Source organism: Phoca vitulina, unplaced genomic scaffold (assembly GCF_004348235.1).
Source record: "Phoca vitulina isolate PV1807 unplaced genomic scaffold, GSC_HSeal_1.0 scaffold79, whole genome shotgun sequence".
Taxonomy (NCBI): domain Eukaryota; kingdom Metazoa; phylum Chordata; class Mammalia; order Carnivora; family Phocidae; genus Phoca; species Phoca vitulina.
This window is the reverse complement of record NW_022589782.1, coordinates 4858504-4866448: the sequence shown is the minus strand read 5'-3', so window position 1 is coordinate 4866448 and position 7945 is coordinate 4858504. Positions and strand designations below refer to the sequence as shown.

Sequence of the window (7945 nt, the reverse complement as noted above, 5' to 3'; positions counted from 1 at the left end):
CGCGTGGCTGCCACCTCCCGCCCCCAGCGGCCCTCGGAGCCCGGGGCTCGCCTCCCCACCCCCACCGCACCCCCCAGAGAGACAAACTTTCCCACCCCGGCGCCCCTCCGCGGCACGCCGGTACCCCTCGCGGGGCCGTCCACCTGGCTGCTCCGCGGAGTGTCCGAGTTCCCCACGCCGGCCGCCGGGGCGGAGCGGGCACCCTCGAGGGGGAGAGGAGGGGCCCGCCGGCCCCGGCGGCGCGTCCCCAAAAGCGTGTGCGCCTCGGTCCTGCTCTTTATCTTCGGGGCAGGAAGAGCCAACTTACCTGGAGGGGGTCGGGGGAGAGGGTGATCAGTTTCAGATGTTTGAAATGGAATTTTGACGGGACAGAAGTTTTACAATCTAGGACTTTAACCTTGTTATAATGAATGCAGTTGAGATTACTTTTGTTGAATAGCGCTTTTATATTCAGGGAGGCCTTAGGGTTTACTTGTTTATAGGAAAACATGTTGGTTATTTAAAGTAAATACGCTCAGATAACAGTAAAACGGCTTGAGAAACTATTCAGTTAACACCTCTTTTTTAAGGTAACAATAGTAATACAGGTTCTCATACGTTTTTGTGGCGTCTCAGAAAAGAGTGCTACATTTTAAAGATAATTTCACTCTTTGGACTCATTCAAAGTGCATAGGGGATATGAATAATCAGTTTTACTTATTTGTTTTTATTTAAGGTCAGTTTCACTTTCTTTTCCTATCATTGAATCAAGTCTACACAGTTTGGTTTGTAAAGGTTTAAGGCTAGACGTTTTATTTACTTAAAAATAATTGCAATCAAGGCTGTTCTTTTTAAAGCTTGTGTGTTTTCCACTTAAATAGAAATGTTACAAGAACGTGGATTACATTGTTTATGAAGAAGCAGAGTGTATCAGTTTCTTTTCTACATGTATTAATATTATTGCCTTTATGTGCAGTGCCACAATGTTTAAAACAGCTGTATGCTTATTTTTAAAATGAAGAAGAATAATGTATTCTGGTATTTGATAGAAATATAAGGGACTGAAAATCTTAAGACTTCTGAATAAAAGATTGCACTTAAAGCAAACATTTGTGAAGTCGATTAGTCTCATTCCTCCACACACCTCCTGCCTTGATTCATGTACTCATTTTTTTTCAAACATGTTTTTGTAACTTTTTGTGTATCATTAGCAGACGCTGAGAGAAATTTTAACTTTTCATGGAAGTAGTTGCTTAAAAGCCCCGATATAACCATAACCGTAATGTTTAGAAGCTTTACTAACAGTAAAGAATATGTAACTTATTAATCTTAGGTCCTATACAACTTTGTTTGGCTTGTAGAAAGGGTATCTCTGTAGCCAGTGCAATTTAGTTTGATTCTTGGTGGTTTTAGGATAAGTATTCATGGGCTGAATATACAAATAAATACAAATGGATGGTTTTGGTTTGTTTTCCCAGAATTATAATGCTGTATGGTTATTGATGATTGAGTTGTATGCTTTCCTTAATTTTTTTTTCATTTAAGAGCCCCCCCACTCCCCCCCCCCCCCAAAGGCAATTGGAGCAAGTAAAATGGTTTTATTTGGTCATTTGTTAATGATTGTCCTGAAGGGATGTTTATCCTGGGAAAATTGAGGTTTTTTGCTATTAAATGTTATTGTAAATGAAGCCAAATTAACCTTTCCTTGGCAGTCTGTTTTGGCTTTCTTCTTCCTTTTGCTCCTCCTTCTCTTCCTCCTCCTCTTTTGTTTTCTTACTCTTGCTTACCTCCACTGTGTTTCATGCTGTAGACTTTATTTGGATAATACAGCTCAAGCTTTCTTCCTGAATGAAATCCTGTATCTTAAATTCACTTAGAATAGTTCAGTTTTTATTATTTTATTAAGATCTAATCTAACATCAACTTTTTCATTTCTGCATAAGATTCCAAAAAATTCTTAAGGTTGTGCTTTCGGGGCAGGGGGCTACAATCATGCCGTAATTTAAAATTACAACAAAATTGAGGCTTTTAAAAGAACCTTACTGTGAGCAGACTGTGCATCACAACATTTGTTGAAGTGGCATGAATGTTGGTATTTATTCTTTCCCTTGACTGCACTGAATATTTTTTAAAGCAAGTTTTAAAGGCTGTTCCTACTTCAAAGTAGGAATGAGATACTAAATACAAATGAGATACTGTATATAAATCACTCAGCATAAGCCAGTGCTAAAAGCAAACCCTGGTTACTTCCTATCTTCGGGATTCATTCATTTGTTGAGCACATGTGTGGCCAGCTTTCTGTGTGCCAGGTCCGGGCATATAAATACGAGTGTGATGGAGAGTAACAAGTGAATCCAGCCGTGGAGTAGGTGCTGGAGCGCTACCATAGAAATCGGCAGGGCGCTGTGGGAGCTTGCAGGAGGGGTTCAGACCCAGTCTTGGGGGAGGGTTGTTGTCAAGGAAAGTGTCCCAGAGGAAATGAATTCTAAACTGAGAAGTGGTAAGTGGTAACTGGCCGGAGGTGGAAGGCTGGAAGAGCGTGAGGTAAAAAAGAACAGCATGTGAATAGCCCAGAGAGTGCAGGTAGGAATGGAAGCTGGGGAGCATGGGGAGCGGTTCCTAGGCCAGGCTGTGCCAAGCCTGGGTGTTGAGATGTTGTCCCGGGGGCAGTTGGGGCATGCCTGAGAGAAAGGTTATCTATAGAGGAGTGGCACACTCGATTTGGTTGTCACTGGGCAGTTTACATTCCTAAAGGGACCCCAGTGACTAAGTCAGTATAGCCAGAAGGAACCCTTGCTGGGAATGTTGGGCCAGGTGCCTGGTTCCGGTTGCTGACTAGTTTGGGTTATAATTGCTCCATTTTTATAGACCCTGTAGATTCTATCCAATCTCTCATAGGTCCATTATGAAAATTAAGTAAATTAATCTGTGTTCAGTGATTAACACAGTGCCCCGCATATAGAAAATGCTTAATTAGTGGTAGTCCCAAGATTTAAAAATAGGATTCAGAGAGAAAATTATAATTACCCCTTTATAACATGTATTTGTGTTCAAGTTTGATGTCAGTAATGTCTTATGGGCTTCATTTAAAAAGTCATATATACCAAATAAATGAGCCGCTTCAGAAAAACTTTTCAAACGTAAGACTTCCTATTTTTTAAAAAAATAATATATTTCAAACAAGTCATTTTGGACTTAAGCTCAAAATTAAAGCTAGATTTTTCTCTCCCATGTAGTTGAGACTTTTCCCTGATGAACTCTGTGAATTGAAAATTGAGTCAAATGTATTAGTGCATTTCACATTCTAGTTTTAAGCGATAGGGAGAAAAAAAATATATAGGTTTTTGGTAAATGTATAGAATTGGAAACTGAGGTCCCTAATTATATACTGTAATATGAGACTTTTGGGGGCTTGGAATAGAATGACAAGATCCAATCAAATATTTCTTTGAAGGTTTTATAATTAAAAATTGTTGACATGTTCAGATGAGCACAATGCTAAAATGTTCCAAGGGAATGATTTCAAAGTTAAAAACTACTGCTGTTTTTCTATTATAGTGATTTATTTGACAGTGATTAAATATGAGTAGGATAATTTTCCAAGATCTAATGGTAGATGAAGTAGATTATATATATATATCAATTTATAGAACAACTGCATGTGTTTTGTCTTTTGCAGAGTTGAACAATGACCATAGTTGACAAAGCTTCTGAATCTTCAGACCCATCAGCCTATCAGAATCAGCCTGGCAGCTCTGAGGCGGTCTCACCTGGAGACATGGACGCAGGTTCTGCCAGCTGGGCAGCTGTGTCTTCGCTAAATGATGTTTCAAATCACACACTTTCTTTAGGACCAGTACCTGGTGCTGTAGTTTATTCAAGTTCATCTGTACCTGATAAATCAAAACCATCACCACAAAAGGATCAAGGTACTACTTTTTAAAGACAGAATCACTCCAAGAAACTCTGGTATAAATGCTGTCAATGGTTGGCAGTTTTGGAGGGGGTCGTCTTTTGCGAGACCTCTTGCCACCCGAGTGGCCAGCAGCGACATTGTCTGACAGGCTTCATTTTCCTGTGCTGCTTGTTCATGATTAACATGTATCATAACAGGGTGGGTTACTTTTAGTTATTATAATATTTGTAGTTTCTTTTATTCTTAATTTGTTGAAGGATAAACTTCATCTCGGTGAGATCTGAGGTGGGCATTTTGTTAACTTGTCAGTTACCTGTAGTTCCCTAAGTAGATGTTTGTCTTTGAAAATTTTGGAAGATTTTAAGATTTTATTTATTTATTTGACAGATAGAGAGCACAAGTAGGCAGAGAGGCAGGCAGAGGGAGAGGGAGAAGCAGACTCTCCACTAAGCAGGGAGCCCGACACGGGGCTCGATCCCAGGACCCTGGGACCATGACCTGAGCCGAAGGCAGCCGCTTAACCGACTGAGCCACCCAGGCGCCCCTGAAGATTTTTTTTTTTTTTTAAAGATTTTATTTATTTATTTGACAGAGACACAGCGAGAGAGGGAACACAAGCAGGGGGAGTGGGAGAGGGAGAAGCAGGCTTTCCACGGAACAGGGAGCCCGATGTGGGGCTCGATCCCAGGACTCTGGGATCATGACCTGAGCCGAAGCAGACGTCTAACGACTGAGCCACCCAGGCGCCCTGAAGATGTTTTTAAAAAACGACTGCCTTTTGACAAATGGCTCTACCCAACTGTGGGTTGTTTTTTAGTTTTTGGGTTTTGGGCCAGTTAAAATCATCTGTGGTAATAAAGCTCTTTGAAAGACAGCAGATAATGTAAATGTTACATTTGTTAAAACTGTGTAAATGTGGTTACATTTGTTAAAACTCATCCGGTTAAATAAGACATTGACACTTTAGTTGGTACTTCTGAGACTTTTGGATTTGAAAGCTTTGAAATGCAAAGAAAATAGATTAGTTCCTACTCAGAACGTCATTTGGCTTAGAATAATTTGGTCCTTATATTGTCTTGCATCCTCATAGTAAATGTGATATTGTGATGTGGTGGGTGGTATGATTTGCTGAAGGGTGTTTTGGGTGGGAGGGAAGTTTATGTCACAAAGTAAACAATTTAATTGAATGTTACACATAGAGTTTAAAGACCTTCACCACCAGCAAGACTTTCCCACAGGACTTCTTTCCACTGACTCCAACTTCCCGTTACTTGCTGGGGTTCCTTTCTCTCCCTCAGGCCTTAACTCACACTTAACTCACTGCCATGCCCTTTTTGGAGCCCTTGTCCCATTCTCTGAAGACTCATTTCTTTTTTCCTAATTTTTCTTTCTGTTCCCACTGAGCTGAAGCCTACCTTTGCATACTTAAACCCATTAATTTCTCTGGTAAAATAGAGAACCATCCATTAAGGCGTTTCCATCTCCAGCAGCACCAAGGAACTAGCAAACTTTTGAAAAGGTAGTCTTCATACGGATGATCGAACTTTCCTAAATAAGTTTTTGAGCTTTACCTGAGTTCTGTTAGCATAGTTGTTATTAATAATCTGTTTATAAGTCTTGAAAATAGATAAACATCTTTTAGGCAACATAGCATATACTTATGATGTGGATAGTGGTGCCCAACAGCCTGAGTTCAGAGCCGGGTTCCTTTCTGGTAAAATGAGGATGATGTCACTACCAGCAGTTAGACTGAGACTGTCTGGCAGCTAAGAAGGACTCTAGAAGTACAGTGCTGGTGAAGAGGACAGTGATGGTGGGGTACTGCGTAGAAGCATCCACAGCAAATGTTACAGACAGTGGGCTCAGCCTGCATTTTCTGTAGATGGTGTTGAAAAATTTTTAAGTAGATATAAAAGAGTAGTTAGAATGAACTCTCATGTAGACATCAGTCAGCTTTATCAACTCATACCTTCACCATTTACTCCCCTCCCATCATTGTAAAGCAAATCCAAGACTTTGTAGTTCATCTATAAATATTTTAGTTTGTATACCTAAAAAATTCTTTTCTAAAAATTTAAACATCTTTATATTAAAACTCTAGTCAACATTGAAATTTCTCTGATTGTCATTTTTTTTAACAGTCGGTTTGTTGAAATCAACATCCAAACAAGGTCTGTACTTTGCATTTGGTGGATGTCTTTAAGTTTCTGTTAACACCCCCTTTGGTCATTGCAGTTTACTGATTGAAGAAACCAAATCTTTTCGATTTCCCACATTCTAGGATCTGTCTTTTAAAATGTCCCTTTCTTCCCTGTATTTCTGGTTAGCTGGTAAAAACCTAATCTTGATCAGATTTAGTTTGATGTGTTGCTATTTATTGAGCTTGAGAAACGTGCAAAGCTTTGTTTTTAAACATTTCTTGTTTATTTTTCTAGCCCTAGGTGATGGCATTGCTCCTCCACAAAAAGTTCTTTTCCCATCTGAGAAGATTTGTCTTAAGTGGCAACAGACTCATAGAGTTGGAGCCGGGCTCCAGAATTTGGGCAATACCTGTTTTGCCAATGCAGCACTGCAGTGTTTGACTTACACGCCACCTCTTGCCAATTACATGCTATCTCACGAACACTCCAAGACATGTAAGTGTTCTGGGTTCTGTTAACTTGTGTAGTGTTGTGCTATGCTAACCTACTTTCATTTTTTTCTCTGCAATGAAAGTGAAGAATTCAGCCAAGAATTCTATGATCACTAGGAAATTGGTTTATTTTTTTAGAAACCACGGAGGAAGACTCTTAAGGTTTGTTTTCAGGTTGCATAAAAATCATTTTGCACCTAATTTGACCTGTGAAGTTACTGAAAAAGAAACCTATTTTATCGGCATTTGGCATTTCTGAACCCCCTGCTGGCTTTCTATACACTTGCTAAAAAAAATGTGACATAAATGTCTGCCGCCAGCAGCTTGGGGCCAAGCAGAGTTAAGAAATCCTGTCTCTCCTGGCTTCCATCCTGTATTGTAAGGCTTGATTCATTTGCAGGCTTATAAGTCTTAGTGGAGAGGAACCTCTTGTTGCGGCCTCCAACCTCCTGAAAGTTCATACAGGACTTTCCTTTTAGTGTGTATGAACTCCCTTTTCAACCTAAAGGGCAGGAAATCAGTTAAAATATATCATGTCTTTAATAGGTGACAGCCAGCCCAGTGGTTGACTAGTGAAATTCAGAATTTAGAACAGTATCTAGTTTTTGAGGTTTGAGCTTCTAAATATATTGTAAATATCCTTCATCCTTATAAATGAAATCTCCCTGTTCTTTGATCTACATTAATGCTGAGATGTGTGTGTGTGTGTGTGTGTGTGTTTGGGTGCTGTTCATTAATTATGAACAGGTGAAAACTCCTGAGGCTTCTTTTTGAATAGTTCTTTACTTAATGGAGAATTTAAACCGGTTCTTTTAAAACTGTCCCGCACCCCCCTCCCCCCCAAAGAGCAAAATAATGCTTGTAAAGAATTTGGAGGGCGCCTGGGTGGCTCAGATGGTTAACCGTCTGCCTTCGGCTCAGGTCATGATCTCAGGGTCCTGGGATCGAGTGCCGCATCGGGTTCCCTGCTCAGTGCAGAGCCTGCTTCTCCCTCTCCCTCTGCCACTCCTTCTGCTTGTGCTCTTCTGTCTATCTCTCTGTCAAATAAATAAATAAAATCTTTAAAAAAAAAAAAAAAAAGAATTTGGAAAGTACAGAAAAATTTAAAGAAACCAAAGGAAAATCACCTAGAATCTCACTGTCCAGAGGTGTTTGGTATGCCAAGGGCTTTTAAATTACAGAATGAACGTTTTGTTTGCCCTCATTTCCCCCCTAAGTTCATAATTCATTCCCCACAGACAGCTTTCCCTTTTCCCTTACTTTTGTGCTTAATGAAAGTAGGGTGTGGATGAAAACCCAGCACTGGCACCTGGGCCGTGAGAGGCAGGACCGACACAAAAATTCAGAAGCTCCGGGTGTCCAGAATTAGGTTTCTATCTTCTTTGCTGTTGGTAGTTTTCGTGCTTTCTATTTTACCT

General features: G+C 40.2%; 1 protein-coding gene across 4 annotated transcripts in view; it reads left to right on the top strand.

Moving 5' to 3' along the window:
* USP42 (ubiquitin specific peptidase 42) overlaps positions 1-7945 on the top strand; it is a 49366-nt gene that overhangs the window by 1586 nt on the left and 39835 nt on the right. For 3 of the 4 annotated variants that reach the window (XM_032394125.1, XM_032394124.1, XM_032394122.1), the window contains exons 2-3: positions 3659-3908; positions 6331-6531. In XM_032394125.1, the coding sequence (XP_032250016.1) occupies positions 3668-3908; positions 6331-6531 (442 nt within the window). In that variant the 5' untranslated portion in view covers positions 3659-3667. Of the gene's footprint in view, positions 1-3351; positions 3909-6330; positions 6532-7945 lie in introns of those variants that run through there. The other variant, XM_032394123.1, reaches the window with a different exon arrangement.